This window comes from Psittacula echo (assembly GCF_963264785.1).
Source record: "Psittacula echo genome assembly, chromosome: 2".
NCBI classification, from domain to species: Eukaryota; Metazoa; Chordata; class Aves; order Psittaciformes; family Psittacidae; genus Psittacula; species Psittacula echo.
This window is the reverse complement of record NC_137737.1, coordinates 146,400,766-146,422,191: the sequence shown is the minus strand read 5'-3', so window position 1 is coordinate 146,422,191 and position 21,426 is coordinate 146,400,766. Positions and strand designations below refer to the sequence as shown.

Sequence of the window (21,426 nt, the reverse complement as noted above, 5' to 3'; positions counted from 1 at the left end):
TGTTTCAGTCTATTTTGGTTTTCATTTTATCACCGATCGCTAAAAGTTTTACTGTGTTAAGTTTCAGACAACATGAATGTTAACACAGCTTTTATTCTCATGTTGGCATGCTACAGCCGTTATCATGCTGCAAGTGTTAAGCTTCTTTGTCCTAGGAATGTAACAGTTTGTTTAGAAAGTTTCCCCCTAAATTCAGTAAAGTATGTCAAGGCAAAGCTAATCTTTTTATATACCAGTTACATTGTTATGTACGAAGCAGCAGGGCAACGTGATCTGAATTAGCTTATTGCTACTCTAAAATCACAATTTTTTTGGTATGAAGTAGAGTTTAATGATTATTTTAATTTACTGCCTAATAATTTGAGGGAAAAAAATCTGTATTTAAATGAGGTAGCTCTTACATAAGTTTGTGGAGATTTCATATTAAGAAAAGAAAATGTCAATTAGACCTTTAATAGGGAATGATGTTGCATGTAGAATGGGTCTAGATCCCTCCATGTTCTCCAACTTAGGTTTATTAGTTATCTTCACTGTGTGTAATTGGATGTATTTTATGTTCCAGTACAATAGGTTTACTGCTGCTATAGTGGCTTTTCTGTGCTGCTTGTCTGAATTTTTTTTAATAGGACTACTCAGTTATTTTCCTCCTGTTTGTGTCGTTTAGATATTAAAAGAAAAAGAAAACTAATCTGGGGTTAGTAATAATACACTTCCTCTATTTTAAATTATAGATCCCATTAAGACTGCCCAAGGGTCGTTGTCACTGAAGGCATATAGGCTGACTCCTAAACTGATGGAAGTTTGCAAAGAAAAAGACTTCTCTCCAGAAGCGTAAGTGACTTAAAAGAATGTTTTCTCATCGTTTTTGCTGGATAATTTTGGAGGCAGAGGGGTACAGAGGGTAGTGAAATACTATATTTTAATATTTTAAAATCCCATGTAATAGTATGTGCTGGGGAAACTGGCTGTGTATGGGTACCAACAGATGTGCACTGATACAGTGTGCTGCAAAGGCATGGACATCTGTCTGGGCATCTGAGTAAGAGCTGAAGTGGTGGAACTTGAACTGATTTTGGAGGTGGTCAGTAAACTGGCTGTAAAGACTGTGGTGAAAATGGCTGTATCTGGGAACAGGGTCAAGAATATAAAAACAGAAATGAAGAAGGAAATAGCTGGTCTGTCTTTAAAAGCTCTTTTCTTTTTCCAGAAGGAAAATTGAACAGGTATTCTGGAATAGCTGCTGTTCTGTATTTATTCCAAATTAACTCCCCCGTGTGGACAGAGGCTTCGGAGTAGAGTAGAATAATTAGTCCGTTATAAAAGATTAGACACTTGTAATAGATGTAGGCCTGAGTAGTCTTTTTCCTCAAACAGCTTGGTGTTCAACAGCAAAAGCACTTGTTAAACTTTCTGTGTTGAGGAAAGATGGAAACATTTCATTGCTTGGAGTAAAAATACAACATTTCCACGATAAACAAATCTGTGTTTAGTCAAAAAAAAAAAAAAAAAGGCGGGGGGGAGAGGAGCAGGGAAGGAAAGGCAAAAAACCAGTATGCATACAAAGAAGTTAAGAATATGCTTCCTTAAAAACTTACCGATCATGCCTGCATTTCCAGATTTTATGAAAGGTATTACTGTCTACTTTATTATAAAGCACTAATAGTAGTTTTTATATGTATATTGTTAAAAAAATATACTCTGGAAATGTATATTAATATCCACTATGGAATTTAGTTATTCCAAAACACACACTGTTTTATTTTGCCAATCTTTATTTTGGTCAGTAAAAATTTTAATTATTCAGCTATTGGGGAAATTGTTTTTCATTGTAGTAGTTACGATTTTAAAGGTATATCAGTGTCATGTGGTAACTAACTGCTTACTGCTTACCTCTATTTAAGAAACCCTGATGGCAGGGAGATCAGTGAAATATTTGGAAGGGGCAGAGTTAACCGTGTTAGTACAGTCTTTTGCTGGAGGCTTTTTCATGTAAGTAATGTATTAGCAAGCAAAGCGGCTGCTTGACTCCTGAGAGTTTTTCCTAGAGCAGCTTTTCCTAGTCTTTGTAAACGTGAGGTTTTGCCATGCAAATGCTCTCTTACCAAAACTTGACTCTTGTTTGATTGCAGAACTATGAAAATCAAGAGTTTTTACAAAATTGCCAGTTGTTGGAACAGCAATTCAACAAAAAGAACAAGAAAGCTACTGGTTATATTAATAAATACTTTTAAAACTTTTTTTCACAGCTTGAAAAAGGCAAATATTGCTTATGAAAACATGTTTGAAGAAGTGCCCATTGTAATTAAGAATTCATACCTGATCAATGTGATGTTGTGGGAACTGGAAAAGAAATCTGCAGTAGCCGATAGACATGAATTGCTCAGTCTGGCTAGCAGGTAAGTACTTGTTACAATAATGGATGTATTTTTATTCGCTTTCCCAAACCACAGTTTAACACCTTGGGTGAAATCCCAGTCTCATTACAGTCCATGGAAGCTTTGCCTTGACTTTTAATGGGGTTAAGACTTTACCCTTCATGTTCTTTTGCTGAAGGAAAAAACTGTGTGGTAAAACTATAGCTTTAGATTGAAGGGCTAAATTCAGTCTGTAATCCGTATATACCTGTACTGCTTGAAGTGTGTAATCTTTTCAGAAGTGTATGTTTCTTCAAGAAAATACTGACCTTGATAATTCAGGCAAATAGATCTGGAAATAAAAGTTGCTTTTTAAAAATATTCCTTAAGTAATTATAGAAATTATTTTAATAAAAAATAAAGTACATTTGTTCTACTTTGGTAGCAGGATGCATTTAAAACTAAACTAACATAATAAAGCCTCTATCTGAGAAACTGGAAAAAATGCTCAGACTGATTGTCATGACAGCCAGCGTTCATGATGTCAGAAATTGTTTTAAGAGTTTTTGGAATGATCTTCTCATAACTTTATTTTTATTTTTCCCCTGAAAATACATTTCTGATAACAGAATAGGTTGACCTGTAGCAGTATGATTAGAAATTTGGTGGTACTTAAGTCTTACACAACACAGTACAGTTAATTGGATTATTACTGGGCTGACCAAAATAACCAGATGCACAAAATGATGCACTGTCTTGCTGAATGTAGAAACTGGGATGTAGTCACTGATAGGTTTTTGGGGTGTAACACTTTCTTTTTATGTCAAGGTCTTGTCTGCCAAGATTCTGATCCCCTCTGACTGTGACAACCAAGCTAGCTGAATACGAGTGGCCTCTTTAATTTTACCTATTTTCCACTCCTCTCTCTGCCTTCACATGTAAGGCATAATACTGGATAATGGACCAGTAGTGCTAGTGGTCCATATGTTGCCTGAATTAGCAGAAATTTTCTACTCTGTTTTCTTTACTTGAGCTTATGTGGATGTATTGAGGGATCTGATAGCTTTTAGAGAAATTGGTCAAGAGAGAGCAGGTATAGTGTTGAACGCTGCCAGGGAATTCACAAATTGCCAGAAGAGGTACTTACTCCCTAATTTTGTCCAGTAAAATTGTGACTTTGCACCTTGGAGTTAACAAATTCGATAATTTTTTCTGAGATGTTCAGTCTGCTTGACTTTGCAGGCTTTCTGTCAGGTTCTTTCCTTGGTCAAAGATCACAAAGCTTTTTCCATCTGAGGAGAGGGTGGACACTGGATCTAAGACGTGACAGTGACTCCTAATGAATTCTACGACTTTACTGTGAAAAGGAGCAAGTTTCCAGGTGACCTGACAGCATTTCCCTGGATTGTTCCTGTAGGTTTGCTCCTGTAAAATAGGTTGGGGCTACCCAGCGGCCTGGATCCTAGCACAGGCTGTTGCTAGTCATGCAGTACAGTTTTGGAAATAGAAATTAATTTGAACAGATCACAAAGCACATTTGAAGTTTTTCATTGGCTTTACATCTTACATAGTAACTGTTCCGTAGTGCTGCCTTGACTAAAGATAAAAGATAAGAGCTGTACAAATTAATTTCCTTTCTGAAATTATGGTGTTAATAGCCTGGTGCAAGACAGGCTTTTATGTTGGTCCTTATGTAGGTAAACAGGATGAGAAGTTAACAGGAAAAACACAAGCCCCAAAGAAAAAGGAAACATCATCGTTTGTGTGTAGGAATCCTTCACAACAGGAAAAAAAAAAGTGATAACTTTTTTCTTAGTGAATCAGACTTTCTTTTCAGTGGCTGTTCTTTTGGAGCAGTGTGATGCTGTTGTTGACAATGACACAGGTGGAACGGGATTCTTCATGAGCCTGGTTAAAAGTGCCTTTTCAATTAAGTGTGTTTCTTTGAACTTAGCCAGTTACTATCCCATATACTGGCAGTGTTTTCTTGAGCTTATTGAAGTCTAGAATTTCCCACTAATGGGGAATTAATTCAACACATTCATTAGTTTTCAGAGGTATTTTCTGCATTATGTCTCCTAAACTGATTTTCCTGGCAGAATTCTTCTGGCTTACCTGGTCTGTTTGAGGAACTTAAGGTGCTTAGTTTAGTTTGAAGGAGAGAAAACTTTGGAAATTACCTCAGTGGGTTTATTTCGAGGTTTTTATTTGTGTCCTTTTTATATTTATTTATTATTAATATTTGATAACTGCTTTTAGGTACTGGGCAGGTTACATTCAGTAATATCTTGCAGTGGTATAACTCAGCAGCTGGCAGATGAAAACATTGTAATGCTTGTTTATTCAAGATAGAGTGACTTGTACTGCCTGTTGAAATACTTAATTAGTTTTTACTTGAATTCAACTACGACGATTTCTCTATCAGAGCATATATTGCCTGAAGTAGGGGGAGTTCAAACCCCCACTGTTTTGGAATTTTATTTTCGCTTCGTATTTCCTTATTTTTGTCTTTGAAGAGTTGTGGCTAAAACACTTCAGATACCAACTTTTAATTTTGGTGCATATCTTCCTCCCTTACCTTTGCTATTGTAGAAGTAGTTGGCAGTAACTTTAAGGCTACTTTTTCTTTTTGTCTGTTCTTTCTTCCTTTTTTTTTTTTTCTTTCCTTTTCTAGGGTTTGGGGTTGGTTGGGCTTTTTCGGGGTTTGGTTGTGGGGTTTCTTTTGGTCTTTTGTGAGCATCCCTGAACCTTTTTTAATCTTCTGAAGCAATGGTTTTGGCAATGAGATTATTTACCCATAGTTCTTCTCTGGAGAGTTTGTTTCATCAAGATTCTCACATGCTCAGCCACCCACCTTGTCTGAGTTTGAAGCTGTACCCATTTGAGGTACTTTGTCTGCATCTTAATATCTTTCTCCTTTTGAAGTACATTTTGATAATTGTATAAAGCAGTTTGCTTTTTGGGGCATAGATTTGTGTTTCTCTTGTGAAATCTGAATTAACTGGAATATTCTGGGGAAAGAAGTTGAAGGCAGAATAGCACAAGACTAGCAAGTAATAGCAAGCAAAGGCCTTTTGCTCAAACTGTTATCCTCCTGCTACCCTTAAGGACCAAAATGTCTTGAAGACCTTGGAGTACTGCCAGTCTTTTGATAGAGATTCAAGAATTAAAATCCTGTCAGATAATGTTCCAGATCTTCAGAGAAATAATTACAACCAACTTTCCCATTCTCATCCATCTCTTCCCTATTCTATTGATGATCTAGCTTAAATTAAAAAAAGCTTTTTTGTGGTCTAGCTTCATAATAGGGTTGTTCTATAATATCTCAATTTGTCTCAAGCAATTTTTCTAATAGTGTGTGTCAGTGGAAGCAAACATGTGCTGAACATTTACTGCAGCAACATCTACTTGGCAGATACGTTTTTTAAGCATCAGACACAGTACGTTTGCGAAAGTGACATAAGGAGGGTTCCTTTGGCTTTTGAAAACAATATTAACCTTTATACATTGTACTGCTTATTCAGAAATCTCAGTGTGCTTAACGGATTATTAAGATAATTATGAAAATCTCTAATTTGCAGAGGGGGGAAGCTGACACAGAGAGGGTAAATGTGTTGCCCAAAGGCACACATCAAAGTCAGAGCAGAAAAGGGAATGGAACTCAAGACTCCTGTCTTACATATCTCATTCAAACAAAATCCTCTTAAAAAGAGCACAGGTTGAACTCGTGCTGAAATGCTGAGATGTAAACAAGTTCTGCTAAGCAGTGGGAATGTTACATAGAAATACTTAATCAAAAAGATGTGCTTTGCCCAGCAATACCTCTGTAATGCACCCAAAGCTGTTCCCACCAGGAGGAGAAATGTTGCACAGGGTGGCACCTTTCCCAAAAAACAGCAGCTCTGAGAGGAACTTTGGTGGAAAGTAGCAAAAATGAGCAGCAAATACAGCATTTTCTTATGTTTCCTCCTGCTGCTCCTTGTTCTCATCTTCCTTAGCCAGGGTGTGAGCAAAATAAAATGAAGTCAGTGAGGGGATTAATTTATGGCAATTGTAGGCAAGTTGAGGGGACCATCATTTTTTGGATACCTCCAGCTTCAGAATTGCTATACCCGAAAGTTAGGTGCCTGGGTGCAGCAGTGATTCAGATCTTAGAGGCTAGGTGCCTCTGTTCCCTCCCAGGCCAGCGCAGGAAGGCAGGCAGAGTGTGAGCTGGGGCTCATGAGCTGTGTGTAGAGACAGTTATGAGTAAGACATGGCAAGCTTAGCATGCTGTGAATTGCTGCCTTTCTTTGAAGATCTTGTGTCTGACTGGAGGCCACGTTTTGGGTGTTTCAGACCTTTAGCGAGTGTGTGTCTGGAGTCCTTTCCTGATTAAAGATGCTGAAGTAAATGTGGGCTTCATGTGTAGTTCCCCATTACGAATCCTACAGAAGCAGAGCCAGTTTGAGGTTATAGCCCCAGCTGCTTGCATCATTTCTCCCCCATTTCATCCCTACACCCCTCCCACCCTCAAAGATTTTTATTCCCTCATCTGTTTCAGAATATGGCTGTACAAATAGCTTTGTAGAATAGTCTGGTGGAAAAAGTCAGGCCCCCACTCTTCCCTTCCAGCCTTTCCCTCAGCCTCCCTAAAAAAAAAAGAAACCCCAGCAGAGGGTGTTTTTGCATTTACAGTAGACTGTTTCACTGAGAGGGTTTGAAGTGTGCCCACGCAAACAGCTGAATCCATACAGCTGAGAGTGCTGTAATCCTTGGGCAAAGAGGGAGGGAGGGAGAGGCAGGAAGATGCTGATGCTGGAACCTCTTAAATTGGCTTTGCTGGCAACAGCAAACTGCACCTTTGCTCTCCCTGCTGGTATGAGCCTTCCCCCAAGAAGGGGGAGACATGCATTCGGGTCCCTTAGCCAGATCCATATGCTAACAGGATGCCCTCACGTAGTGAGTGATCCATGTGTGTAGTTAACGTACAGTTGTTGCACTCTCCTTCTGCGGATGCTAGACCATAACACCACCAAATGCAAGGCTCGCCAACAGGAAGAAGACAACAGAAAGTGGCTGTTATCTGCAGATGAGGCTGCTCTGCTCACAGGTTTCTACTTCTCACCATCAGAATTATTTGACTTTGATAACTGCTAAACAAGGAGTCAAAAGTAAGCCATGTATCAATGAGTCAAGTTCATGTCTGCCCTTTTGGGTGAAGGATTGTAGCTTATCAAATATAAGGTTGTTACAGCAAAAATTCACAGCATGAGAAGTTGCTTTGCAGGTTATACTCTATATTTGTTTTGGGTTTTTGCTAAACAAACTTGGACAGTTTCCCTTTGACAGTTTGTATTGTTTGTGCGTTTTTGGCATTTTTGATTGTGGTATCTGAGCTGTATTGATAAGGCTCAAATGGTACATTTCTGGAAGTTTTACGTGTCACTCACTGCAGGTGAGTGGTCCTAATAATTCTGGTGAAGGAGTTCTTTCACATTATATTATTTCTTCATTAGATGTGTAAGAATCCACATGACATATTTTTTGACTGTCCTAACTGCAGGAAAAGCTCCTTCCTGATTTTTTTTTCTCCTTTTGTTATCTATGTTTCTTCCCAAATAAGAACACGGTCCCCATGAGTGAACTTCCTGTTGCTTAGTATGATACCAGTTCTGCAGCTGATACTTCTCTCCCAGGAAGACTCACTGATACCTGAGGTTTGGTGGTGTCCTGGTGCTATGTTAAGGTGGAACTTTTAGTTCAATTTGGGACTGTGCTCACATCGTCATCACTGGGTGATCTCAGACCTGGCTTGTTTCAGATGAAACTAAACTAGAAATAGGCTTTAGCCACTGAAAAGGCTTCAGATCACTGGACCACATCCAGTGGACACATGTGATGTGGACATTGGTTTCTTAGCACCAGCTGTTCTGCTTTATAGATCTGTTCCTGTTGCTCTACACTACCCACTAATCTAAATGTAAACTCGATTTAACTGACTCTTTCACTGCATCAGCTGACTGAAATGCATCCATTGGAAATGCATGACTTTATTACCAGTGCCTCAGAACAACTAATGCAGGTGCTGAGCTCCACCTTGTCTGCATGTGATTATCACAGAGACTTGTAGGAAAATGGACCTCAGTGGGGATGTGAGCAGGATTTATTGTCACTCCCCTCCCCTTCTTTTTTCTTTTTAATTTTTTTTACTTTTTTCAGTTGCATTGACACGTAGGGGGCATTTAGTTACATGGCAGTGACATCTTTGAGGTCTGCTCTAGGGAGATTGCACAAGGTAAGGAGGTGCCTGAAATAGCCTTTGGTCTAAGTAAGTGCATGATGAGTCTCATGGGCTGGAGCAATGTGATTTAATTTCCTAAATCTCACCAGAATAAGCTTCAGCTGAACAAAACTTGCTTAAACATCATATCTATACATTTTTTACAAATTACTTCCTATTGTTTTTTAAGAGATGAAACAAGAAAGGGTATCACTGACTTGAGAACTGAGGAAAAAGCTGGTCCTGTATTTGCAGCATACTTATCACTTCATGTCTCAGTTCACATCTGTTTAAGTTATCTGGTTTTAGCTTTTTGTTTCCCTGGCAATGAGAGCAAACACTATACTACTGCTACTTCTAACAATAACTCTTTGTTTCTGTATTCTGCTGTACTAAGCTGGTCCCAAGGATATTCACATAAAATTATTCTTTGTAACCAGCTATATTTCATATGGACACTATCTGTAAAATAATTATGTATTCCTGATGTCCACATACTCTACAAGGCTGTTAGTGTGTACCTACATAGGCATTTCTGATAATATCCAGTTCTAACATTAACTCTGTATAATATAAACTCTATAAAAACCTGAAAATATGCACACCCCTAGCCAGGGCAGTGTTTCACAGTTCTAAATATCGTGTGCTTGAAATGCTCAACCAAAAAAACCCAAGAAGTTTAACAATAATTATTATAGTGGCGCCTTTCTTGCTGCTGTGTAGCTGAAGTCCTCCTCACCATCTGCCTCTGTATGCAACTGAGATTTAAAGCTCTGGCTTGTGAATAAATTGTGGTCTGAAGTTACTCATACAGCCTTTTGTTCAGTGAGCAGGCAGCTCAGATAGTGAAGTAGCTGTCCTAGTTCTTGGATATAGGGGTGTCTTTAGCTGCATTCACAGCAGGTAACCTCTAGTGCCTCAGTACGTTACAACCTTCTGTCTCCAGCTATGGTTTCTATGGATTTGGTTAATAATTCAGACTTTAAAAGGGATGTGCGTAGTACTACATGCATGGTTCCATTTTCACTTTATGCCTGTCTCTTCCAGTTAGAGTTTCTTCAGTCCGTAGGCTGTAGGATGGTGTAGAAATGCATTGAATAAAGCAGAAAGAATCTCAGATAACCTGGAGGAGCAGTGACTGAAGGATATTGATCTGACAAAGAAGTGCACCAGATTGTTTGGTTGAAAGAAACTCTTGTGAATAGTAGTGTGTTTTAGCTGAGGAGGAGAAAGATAGAGTTTAGCTTTTGAGTCACTGGTCTTCAGGCATGTAGGACTGGGTAAGGCTTATATCAGAGCCACAAACTACGTTGTGATCAAAGGGATCAACAGAGAGCAGTAAGTATCCTTCTTTTACTGCACTGCCCGATAAACAGAGTTTAGGATGAATACTGTCTCCATGGGCACCAACCTAAAAACTTCCAAAACTTTGACTTGGAAGGTATACCTTAAGTTGAACATTCCTGCAAAATACTCAATCCATTGCTAAAAACGGTTACAGTAAAAGTTGTTTAACAGACAGCATTTGTCTGGCCAAGGCAGTAGATCGCATAACTGGAACTGGACACGCCCAGCCTAGCTGCTTCCATGTTGTGTATGGTATGGAATGTCAAGCTGGCTGGACTGGATGCAACACTCCACTCCCTCTCAACAGCTAAGATCAAGCAATGTCTGCCGAACTTCCAGGTGTGGTTTGATAGACCAGTTAATGAGACTGAGTTCTGAAGAATATTTAACTATCCCTGCAGAGGGGTAGTTAAATATCTGTGAAAGAGTTAGCAGTAACTTGAAACCAAACTCTTTGAACACGTCTCCTGGAACCAGGATTGCATGTCACAAAAACATCAAGCTTTTCCTTTTAAGCATTTTACCTGCATCTGTAATATCAGTAAATCCATGCAAGGTGGTGTTTTAACTATAAGGTTCCCTGCAAAGACCGAAAGACTTAATTATGGCATTTGCAGTGTGGCAAAGTTGCTAGAGGATGTGCCGTGTAAAGTATCATCAAATAAATATGTGAACAAAGATAACCAGGATCTTAAAAATTTGCAAACTGTGCCATTAGTGCAGAAATGCTGGTCAAGTGACTTGAAATGGATTTTAAATTTAAAATCTTTTTTAATAAATTTAATCTTTCATGAATGTTGTATTTCAGTAATCACCTAGGGAAGAGTCTGCAGCTGCTGATGGACAGAGTGGACGAGATGAGCCAAGACATTGTTAAATACAATACCTACCTGAGGAATGTAAGCAAACAGCAGCAGCAGAAACACCAGGTCAGTTACATGGAAAACCTGAATGAGAAGATTTTTTTCTGGCAGAATATGGTTTGGTTGGTGTTATGTAAGACACATAAATTTGGATTTAAGCAAGATAAAATTCTTCTAGAAACATATCTATTAAGTAGATCTATAAAATGTGCTAGTCCGTGGGGAATGGATTCACTTCTGCCGACATGTAATGTGGATTGGTCTTACTTTGCTGTTTTACATGTCTGTTAGTGATTTATGATAAACCAGAATCATTGATAAATATGCTGTGGACACAGGGATTAAGGGTTTAGTAAATGAAATGAAAGAGCTGATGAAACTACAAGTGAACTGTTCCAAAACAAACTGTTTTAATACCATCATGTAGTCTGCATCTAGAGATAAAGAAACACAGTCCATATTTAAAAGACAGCAGACTGTTTTCTGATTAGAAATGACATTTTAGTCATGTTTTGTATCATTAGATAGTGATACTGATCAGGTGATGCCAGTTTCTAATTCCTGATGCTTTAAAGGCCTTTTTAAAATGCAAAGTAGTCTGAATAGGGAATAATAAGAATGGAGACCGGCTCTGGGTGGCCCTGCTTGAGCAGAGGAGTTGGACAAGGTGACCTCCAGAGGTCACTTCCACCCTCAACTGTTCTATGCTTTGGAGATGGTGTTACTTTATTTGCTGTTGCTGCATTTGATAAAGCAATACTGTGTCTAATTATAGAAGAATGCTGGTAAATTGGAAAAAAGCACTATGAGAGTGATTTAAAAGCCTGGAAAGCAGATCTTCGTGAATGCTGTTCACATAATAAATTAAGTTAATGAGTGACTTGCTTACTCAAGAAGTACCTGCATGAAAAATAAATTGAACTCTTTAATCTTGCAGACAGAGATATGACAAGATTCAATATTGGCCAACTGAAAATGGGCCAGGCCACTTTAAAGATAAAATATTGCAGGTATTGCTACACAAAGTAGCTAATTATTAAAAAGAGCACCTGTGGTTCACGTGAAGTGCTTCATCACTATTTTAAAATCAAAATTGGCTTTTTTCACTTAAGTGAAGTGTAGCTCGAACAAGGAGTATTTTAGGAAAGCAGCAGTGGTCAGTGGTCTCTTCTGGCTTTGTAATTCCTGAGGACATAGAAGCTTCATGCTTGTTATCTTCAGAACATTTATTTTCCTTTGCTGCCTAATTTTAATAGAAAGATGGCATCCACTTCAGAGGCTTTTGCTAACAACAAGGGGGTCTGTTTATTTTGAAAAACGGAGCAAAGTAGGTTCCATGGTGTCTCACTTAATTTCTTTACTAACTATAGCTGCTTTAGTAGTGGCTCATTGCAGCATAGTTAGTGGTCTTAACTTCATTTTTAAAACGGAGCAACTGTGATTAAGAGCAAGCTGTTTCAATAGAGAATAATAGGCAGACTGCTGAGAAGTGAATGGGGTAATGCAAAGAAAGAAGAAACTACATGCAATTCACATACTAATATGGGCATTTAAGATTTTATTTTCAACACTGTCCAAAAACATGTATTTGTCACTACTACTGGAAAAAATAATTACTTCATTTGAGTATGCCACCAAGTATGAACTGTTTTCAGGCTGTTATGCACAGATACATTTAAGTGAGAGAAAACACCCTGTACTCTTTGGCCTGTTTATTTTAAAGATATTTTTTCTGCGTGTTGAATATGGGGGCTTTGATAGACAAACCTTGCAACTAATTCCTGGCTGTGACGTACAGGACAGAATCTCACATACGTGTTTTTGAATGTGATAAACTTCTGAAAGAACAAATATGTATCCAATAGCTGAAGAAACGGTCTGCTTTAATTTTTGTGAAGTTTGAGTAATCTACATGGCAAAGGGAAGCACTGGAGACAAAGCAGAGTAATTTCTGCAAGCTGCTACTCTAGTGTATCTTCTGGTAACCCACAAAGAAATGGCATCAGAGTGGCAGAATAACTGGAATGGAGAAATGAACCATTATACTTTGTTTCAGCCACCGCTTTGTTCTCAGTTTAGAGTTAATATTTTGTGGCTTAAAATACCTTGTTTAATGAGGTTCTTTTCCCCTTTTGCACTAATACTGTTTTGACCTTTGACTGGCATAAAATTGAGTATTTCTGGTGTGTATAACTGTTTGAGGTAATGGCTTCTCATACCTACATATTCCAACCTTGTTTTCCTTTCTGTGTGGGGAAATGGAGGTCTTCATCTGCCATGCTGTATTCTTTCCATAACCTACAGTATTTATCTCAATGAAAAACAATTTACAAATGAACCCCACATCTTCAGAAGCACAGACTTTTCACTTGTTTAAGGTGCCAGCCTGGGGGGGAATGCCTGTTGCCAGTGAATTAAAATCAATTGTGAATTGCATTTGCATCATTTGAAATAAACTGAATTGTATTGAATAAGCATAATTTTAAAATCATACTTGCTAGTTAGACAAGAAGCATCTGAAGAGGAAAGTTTTTTGCTGCTGTGGAAGTCTTGTTGCATTCTGTTTCTGTCGCTTTATTTTCAGTACCAGCAGAGACGTCAGCAAGAAAATATACAGCGTCAAAGCCGAGGAGAAGCCCCTCTTCCTGAGGAGGACATCAATAAACTCTTTAAACCACCACAGCCACCCCCAAGAATGGAGTCACTCCTTATTGCAGGTAATGTTCTAGCAGCTTCTTCAACTTGTCTTCATATATGAGTGTTACCTTGGGAAAAAGTGCACTTGTTACTTTAGAAAGCATCTTAATTTTTCATTACCTTTGCCATTATGGTGTGATATTTTGGCATTGGTAGTATTCCAAATACCACCCTTTGTTTAGACAAAGGCAGTGGTTTCAACCGTGGTATACAGCCCTAGTGTCTGAAGAATTAAATAAAGAAGCTAAGAACAACAACATTATTGGTAGTAGGCGACCCATGCCTCTGTTAGGAAGTAAGCTTCCAGACACAGTAGAATTTTTAACCATCCAGGTAAGTAGCAGAGGCATTTTACTCATGCATGTATGAACATATGTAATTTTTTGAAAGCAATCCACTGTGTTTAACCAGAATGGCTGAATAAAGCTTTAAGTTTTATATATGGACACTTTCTCCCTTTTATTTTACCATGGTACCTAGCTCCTGCTTGACCATCTGTGCCTCCGGGGTTGATGGGAAAGGGCATGAGCAGCAGCCAGACCCTCTTCCCAGCTCCATTCTGAGAGGATGAAGTAGGATTGAAAGGAAAGCTGGAGAAATGCTCCATGGAGCAGGTTTTCTGCACAAATGGGTATAGCAATTACTGAAGTCAATATGCTGCTCCCTGCACTTATACCCCAGCTCGTCCCTCAACTCCAGAAGTCAGGCTGTACAGACAAGAGGCAGGAATAAGCTGTTTGGGCTGGAACTACTGATCAAAAGCAGAGCAGTTGTCTGCAGCCCTAAGTTACTGGTAACATCCCCAGGTGTTGAACTGAATCCCCAGCTGAGAAGATTTTACTTTTAGTTTTTACTTTTAGTTTGTTAGATTTTACTGACTTGGGATATTTTGTTTAATTTCTGTGGCCAGAGTTTTAGGGAAACTATCCCCATCTTCCTGCACCCCAAGAGAAATGGAAGAATATAAGTGAAACAAAGCATAGGAATAGGTGTTCCCCCCACCACCACCCAGTTTCTTCAGTTTGCTGGTATGATGCAGGATGTAGCCACAGTTTGGTACAAAAGCCAGTGCCTGTCCTGTGCCTCCTGCAAGGGTGAAAATATCTGGGACCTCACAATGGCAGCAGAGAGCAGTAACCCAGGATGCCCTGCTCAGTAATCTAAATTTGGAAAATGTCATTAGAAAGCAAATTGCGTTTTGGATCGGTTAGCTGTTACCTTGTTTTGCACTGAGAGAAAATTAAACCAAAGTCCTGGTCATTTGCTGTACAGAAAAGAGTGCTTTGACATTAAAAAAAAGTGCATTTGAACTACCACTCTTAAATCTTGGAGTAACCAAGAGATGATTATTTTAATAATAATACTGTTTCACACTGCTAAGTAGTGCTGCTTTTAGAAGAAATGGGGTTCTTGATTTATTATTCCTTTCAGAGTCTTTCAAAAACCCTACTGTTTTGTTAGTTTTTACCAGTTAATGAATCCTAACAGCATTCAAGTATTTAAACATTCAGCTTCACCATAGTTTAAAAATGCAGCAGAAGTGTGTATGTGTGTACACGTTTGTTTTATGAAAGTGATAGCTTAGGATGAATCATCTCTTATAAGAAGAGGAACTGAAAACTATTATACTTAAAAGAAAGAACAGTTTTCAGCCAAAGCACTCTCTCTGTTCTTTTACCATAGTCAGGGGAAGAATTGAAAGCATCCACTTCAACTTAGATGAAGTAAAGTTTGTGGATAAAGAATAAAACTTAGCTCTTTTGTCTGTGAGGCATTTAAATATTTTTCAAATAGAGCATTAAATTGAGAGTTTATTGGCCTTCTAAACAGTCTTAATTTTGATTAAACTGGCTTCATGTTTTGCTATTCCTAGCTAACAAGGGAAATAACTTGTAGCAGTATGTGTATAAAAATGTTTTGATGAGCACGCTTGATTTGTAAAGCACTGACAAATCTTCATACCCTGATGATTCTTGAAATGGCTAATAAAGTGAAATATTAGGTGGAAGAAAAGGCTAGGAAAATGTCAAACAGGAGTACCACGATTCTCATCTGCTACTGAAAAATGTTCGTTACAAATATTTTAAGAGGGACCATAGATGCATAAGAACAGAACTCAAAATCAGTCTTGTAGTATTTTTAGAGCAACTAAATTGAACTGTTAATGTGATTAAGCTTCTAATACTGCAGCAAGAATTGTTTATTCTTTTTATTGTCATACATCTTTTCAGAACTTGTACACAATAGAATAGTAAGGAAATAAAGGGGGTTTTGAGCATACCAGCTTACCTATCCTGCTAATTTGGTTTCTTCTTCTTCCCAAACCTATTTGGGAATACTGAAAATGTAAAATTTCCATGTGTAGAGTAGTTGAGCTGTTTTGGTTGCTTCTCTCTGTAATCCCAAATGATTCATGCGCATTTGGCTCTCTAAAATTTATGTTCTAGGACATCTTTCTGAATTTAAAAGTTGACAGGGGTTTCCTCCTCTTTCCTATTGACAGGTCAAATTAATACCTACTGCCAGAATATTAAGGAGTTCAACGCACAGAACCTGGGCAAGCTTTTCATGGCTCAAGCTCTCCAAGATTACAACAACTGAAGAAATGTTGCTGTTGCCCTCAACAGGAAAAGTTATTTACAGTTTTATACTGCTCGTGATCCTCTTTAAAATTCAGTATATTGGGAAAAGAGTCTTGTAAAACAGTCACCTTGGTCTGTGTAGAATTCTGCTGTAAGAAAAATAAAGGCAAATTTTAATGATATTTTAGTATTTCCTTATTTGTTGGCCCTATTGGACTGGAATTTTCTGTGGTCACTCAGGTTTTCTAAGTGTTTGGCAGTTACTCATGTTTAGTCATAGCAAATAATACAGGTTTTATTTAACTTGGAATCTGGAGTGAAAAGAAATTATTACAAATGTTCGGTATAGCTGACTTCACAGAAGAAACCTGTGAAGATTTCCCAGTTTTGGTTGAGAACTTACAACCATAATATGCCAGTCACTTGGAGCAGTTGCTTGTTTTTATTTTAATCTGTTTGGACAGTCTGGTGTGATGGACCTTCCATATTTCATAGGCTTCACATTTGAAACATGCAAAACTAGTTTTATGTGGAGAGTGATCCCCAAGCTGGTTAACAGTTGGACTTGATCTTAAAGGTTTTTTCCAACCTAAATGATTCTGTGAAATCCAGTGGTGCTACTGAAGTCTTCATGACAGGAACTAGAGAAGTAGCTAACCTGGAGCAGCTAGTGTGGTGCTTTATGGACTCTGCATTAACTTTGCCATCTGGAGGTGCCTATTCCTGAACTCAGGCTACTTATATCTTTAACAAGAATGTTAATTTAAAGTTTTAAGATGTGGCAGCTCACATGTTACTGTCATTGATTTCTTTTTTCTTCTTTTTTGAGTTCTTTTTTGCATGTTATCATGTGATGAATTCTGAGAGCCTAAAATGGCTGAAGGACTGTGGTTTGGTCTGTTCAAATAAATAACATCCTCTAAATGTGGTCCTAGCATGGGGTATTTCAGCCTCTAAGGTGAATGTTTTGGAAAGTCAGAAGTATGTGAAAACTGGGGCTTAGACATAGAACTTATTATTTCCAGTCTAAACTATAGTGATTGCAGTATTTATGTAAATATGGGTGTAGATTTTGTTCAGACCTTGCATATCTTGCAGATTGCCAGTCTGACCTTCTACCTTGGAAACTTTGGGCACCTTTGTGTTAGCTTTCATACAGTGAACGTCTCTGAGGTCAAAGATTAGTTAAGGATCCTACTACAGTGCCACATGATTGAGTTTCATTTCCTATATAGATAATATTCAGTGTGAATTTTCTAGTTTTCTGAAGGACCAAAATAACCACGAGGGAACAGAGGCAGGAGCAGACAATTAGACTAAGATGAGACATCTGAGATAGAGAATCATCTGGATAACTGGGAATAGAAGCCTGTAGTGTCTGTGTATAGAAGGAAGCAGCAGTAACATTATATATACTAGAAGGTGTTACCAAATAAATACTTGGAATAGGTTAAAAACAAGCTGTGTGTTTTGAATTAGTTCTTTAAGATTGAGGATATAAATGCAAGAAAGAAGGCAGTAATATTCTAGAGTTTAACAAGATAGGTGAATTTTATACAGCTAGGTTGAATGTACTGAGTGTCAGTTAAAGTCCATGAGTCCATGGAAGACTTCAGTAGAGATTCATGGTGTCTAAATGCATGGACCCAAGTCAAGCAGGGGAATGAGATACAAAAGTAGGTGAGATGTAAGTAGACTTTGGAGATTATTTGACTATTCGGTTTTGAATTACGCTGTTGTCTTCTGTTGTGGAAATAATTAGAGGAATCCTTGCTCTCCCTGAGTGAGGGAGGTGGAGTCAGTTGAAGATGTTGGTCTAAAAATGGCCTGTGGAGATTAGGAATTAAAAGGGGATGGGGCTGTGTCTTTGTGCTGGGTTCAGTATGAGCTTCTCTCACTGTCTTTATATTCCTGGAACTTTGCTTGTACATGTTCCTTCCCCAGTGTGAGTGTCATGGTTTAAGCCAGTCGGCAAGTCAGCCACGCAGTTTCTACTCCCCCTCACCTCCCGGAGGGATAGGGAGGAGAATCGAAAGAATATAACTCCCACGGGTTGAGATAAGAACAGTCCAGTAACTAAGGTATAACACAAATCACTACTGCTGCCACCAATAATAATAATGATAAGGGAAATAACAAGGGAAGAGAATACGATACCACCCGCCGAAAATGAGTCCCACTCAGCAGCACATGCCCTTCCGGGTAACTCCCAGTTACATCCCTGGGCATGACGTGCTGTGGTATGGAATACCTCTTTGGCTAGTTTGGGTCAGGTGTCCTGTCCCTGCTTCCTCCCAGCTTCCCCTCCTCCCTGGCAGAGCATGAGACTCACAAAGTCCTTGGTCAGGGTAAACATTCTGACAGCAACAGAAAACATCGGCGTTATCAGTATTATTCCCAGGCCAAAAGTCAAAACCACAGCACTGCACCAGCTACTAAGAAGGAGAAAAAGTGACTGCTACTGCTAAACCAGGACAGTGAGCAAGCTGGCAGCTCATTCACCATCAGACATGTCCTTCCCATTTCTAATTATCATAGCCCTGCTTATTTCTTCTCCTTCCTTGGCTGTGAAAGGCTTTTCTGCAGATTAATAAAAATGTAGTGACATGGGAGTCTTTAAAAATCGCCTGTAAAGAACCTAGCACTGTTTTTGGTTGGCGATCCTGTTGGTGTTGCAGAGGCAAGAAAGGCCTCCCTCTCATGGCTCTATCTCCATCGTGTATCCACAGGTAACATGTTATGCACACAGAAGACAAACTGCGTGTAAGGGAAAACTGTCCCTGCAGTCATTACACGCATAGTCCAGATCAAGCCATTGTCTTTCCTGTCACACTCCTGACCATGCAGGTGTGTGTTGAGATAAGCAGCTTGTAGTTGGTTTTTATTTGTGGAAAACTATAATCTTTGTAAAAGAAAATGTTAATTTAGAATCCAGCCCCAATTGGTGTGAGTTTTACAGGCAAGTCTCCTAAGCTGAATGTTGTGCAACTCTTTCAAAAGTGAGGTTTGCAAAGAGGAAAAAAAGGGGGTGATTATTTTAGTTTGGTGCTGAAGAAAAACAGTATTTTAATTGATTGATACTTGGGATCTTCACATGGATAGGTTCAATTTTTTTGTAACATTTATTGCCTGTAATCCAAAATGTACTTCGTGTGCCCTTATCTCAACATCAAGATACAATGTGCTATTTCCATTCTCGTTTCTGTGTTCTCAAAGTTGGACCAAGCTCTGTTTAACTGTAAGCTTTCTGCTGCCAGCTGGCTTGCATGGAGGAAGTCTGGGGTGCTGTCCCTCCTTTTGCACAGGTTAGCACAGACTTTTTCTTCTCAGCTTCATGTGACGTTCACCCAAATAATTAAACATTATGGAAGCTAATTTTCTACTCCACTGCATCTTGTCAAAGTTTGGACATCTGTGCAGAGCTGAACAGTGCGAGTGTAAGAATGGGTGTGTTTGTGCAGATGTGAACAACTGCACAGAGCAATGAAGGTCTGGGTGAGGTTGCAGATGTCCTTTTTGGTGCTAATGAAGACGTTGGATGGGATTGGCACTTGAACATCTGACATCTTCACATTCGTCCTTTTTATGCTTTGCACATTTCTGAGTGCAGTCATTCATTAATCTTGTTGTATTGCCTCATTTTTTGCCTTCTGATGAATCTCTGATATGACAAATCACTGGTGACAATCTGAGGCATCTTTAAGAAGTAAGCACTATTTAATGGTTCTCACTTGATACTCAAAGGACTCCTGGTGCTCTGTTCAGAAGTCGTGAGGAGCTGGTGATGCAAATAATATCCCCAGCCAAAACACGTGCAATGTGTGCAGTAAGAGGAGTTGAATTGCTCTCTGTAGAACTGCTTCTCATCCAGTTTGCCAGCCCTGGGACGAGAGATACGTCCCTCATGATTTTCTGTGCCTGTGCATTTTCTTTCCCTGGATTTTATGCCTCCTTTTAATTTTCTTCAGATTTTGCCCACAGCTTGTTGATTTTTAAGCAAAAAGAGCATACTGCTCCTTATCTGGTGCCATCTGTCATTGTGTGCTTTATTTTTCTGTGAATTCCTCTGGAAGGCTTTGTCTGCAGTTGGAAATATGCTATAAATTTTGTGATCTCAGCATCAAATTCATGGTGGAAGTAACAGTCACTCAGGTGTCAGGTATGGCCCTGAGTTCAACTTTCTTGCACCTCTAGTCTTCAGCTGCAGGGGACTGAAGGAGATGGTGCTGTTGCTTCATGGGACTTGTGCAGAGGCAGTGATTCAGGAGTTTTTCATACCAACTTTACAACTGGAAGACAGTTTATATAAAGCTGGGCCTGTGTTTTATTTTTTGATCTTTTAATTGACAGAGCAGATTGCTGTTGACACAACTCATCGTATGCTGAGCAGTAGTGAATTGCACAGAGCTGTAAAGGATGTCTTTAAAAACAACAGCTTTGGCAAAAGGCTGCTTAGCGGAAGAAAAGTTAATGTCTTATTTCAATTAAAGCAAACATTTATATGTGAGGAAAAATGGCCAGATCCATTTTACGATGATATTAAAAGACATTAGAGCGTCAGTAAAATAAACAAGGAAGGGTAGCAACAATGTATTTATCCAGCAGAAACACAGCTAAAGGCTTCAAATGATGAAGATGTATGCAACAAGGACTTCTATTCCGGTTTGTATGATTGATTTATTAATCTCACTATTACTGAGGGTGGTGTTCCTTAAATACTGTATGGTACATCGGGCTTTTGGTCTTATCTTTCCTCCTTATGGATTTGAGCAATATGCAAAAGTGTATCCTGTTTTCATCATTGTCATCATTCAGTGTGTGATTTCATCTCTCATATCTCAGTAGGACTGACAGAGTCATATCCAACAGGGCAGAAAGTTGAAAGCTGCTCAAAAGATTCAGGGCCTCATCCCACATCCCGTGTTTCCTTGCTTGCCTATCCTGATGTTGAAACCGGAGGATTTGAGGCAGGTTTTGTCTGTCACAGAATTGGTTAACTTTTTTGTTCCTGAATCTTTCACTTGGCTTCTTGAACATTAGCAAATTTAATTATTAGCTTGCAGATTGCATCTAAGGCAGGAAAACACATTATACAACTGGAATGCTCCAGTTGCGACAGACTTGTCTCTTTCAAGATGTGGTAATAAATATGCCTAAAAGTGAAGTCTAATAATGACCAATTTATATATTTTAGGGGAAGTAGTAAGCAATGTGATGATCAAGGCTCATCTGTCTTGGAATAGACTAACACTTGAGCAGTTTCTGTTTTGGACTAAATGTGGGACTTCACACATTTATTTTGGTGTTTTAGCAAAAAAAGC

The 21,426-nt window shown here is 38.8% G+C and overlaps 1 protein-coding gene across 1 annotated transcript in view; it reads left to right on the top strand.

The window, feature by feature from the left end:
- Positions 1 to 16,287, top strand: part of EIF3H (eukaryotic translation initiation factor 3 subunit H) — an 85,896-nt gene extending 69,609 nt beyond the window's left edge. The window contains exons 4-8 of the mRNA XM_080611137.1: positions 732 to 831; positions 2,247 to 2,396; positions 10,772 to 10,892; positions 13,411 to 13,543; positions 16,027 to 16,287. Coding sequence (XP_080467263.1) covers positions 732 to 831; positions 2,247 to 2,396; positions 10,772 to 10,892; positions 13,411 to 13,543; positions 16,027 to 16,124 — 602 coding nt within the window. The 3' untranslated portion in view covers positions 16,125 to 16,287. The remainder of the gene's footprint in view (positions 1 to 731; positions 832 to 2,246; positions 2,397 to 10,771; positions 10,893 to 13,410; positions 13,544 to 16,026) is intronic.
- Positions 16,288 to 21,426: the final 5,139 nt, after the last annotated feature.